The 340-nt window shown below is 43.2% G+C and overlaps 1 protein-coding gene across 1 annotated transcript in view; it reads left to right on the forward strand.

Moving 5' to 3' along the window:
* LOC119590688 (xanthine dehydrogenase/oxidase-like) overlaps nt 1–340 on the forward strand; it is a 27,694-nt gene that overhangs the window by 22,019 nt on the left and 5,335 nt on the right. Inside the window, exon 20 of the mRNA XM_037939375.1 lies at nt 34–179. Coding sequence (XP_037795303.1) covers nt 34–179 — 146 coding nt within the window. The remainder of the gene's footprint in view (nt 1–33; nt 180–340) is intronic.

Consider the following 340-nt stretch of genomic DNA (forward strand, 5'->3'; position numbering starts at 1 on the left):
TTATCACCCTTTTGCTTTCTCCCCTTTTCATAGTTGCGGAGGAAGAACATGATCGACTCCGGTGACGTCACTCACTTCGAGCAATCGCTGGAGAGGTGCACAGTTCGGCGCTGTTGGGATGACGTCATAGCGCAGGCGAACTATCACACGCGCAGAGAAGCGGTCGAACGCTTTAATAAGTATATTCTCGTGATTTCTTTTTTCATCTTTTTCTTTTTAATACAAAGAATGCAAAACTATGAAAGCACAGGTTGATGAACCTTCATTGCGAGGAAATGCACCAGACGAATGAATGGGTGAAAATGTTGAACAAAAAAGAAGGATCCCCCTTTTTTTTACT

This window comes from Penaeus monodon, chromosome 27 (assembly GCF_015228065.2).
Source record: "Penaeus monodon isolate SGIC_2016 chromosome 27, NSTDA_Pmon_1, whole genome shotgun sequence".
Taxonomy (NCBI): Eukaryota; Metazoa; Arthropoda; class Malacostraca; order Decapoda; family Penaeidae; genus Penaeus; species Penaeus monodon.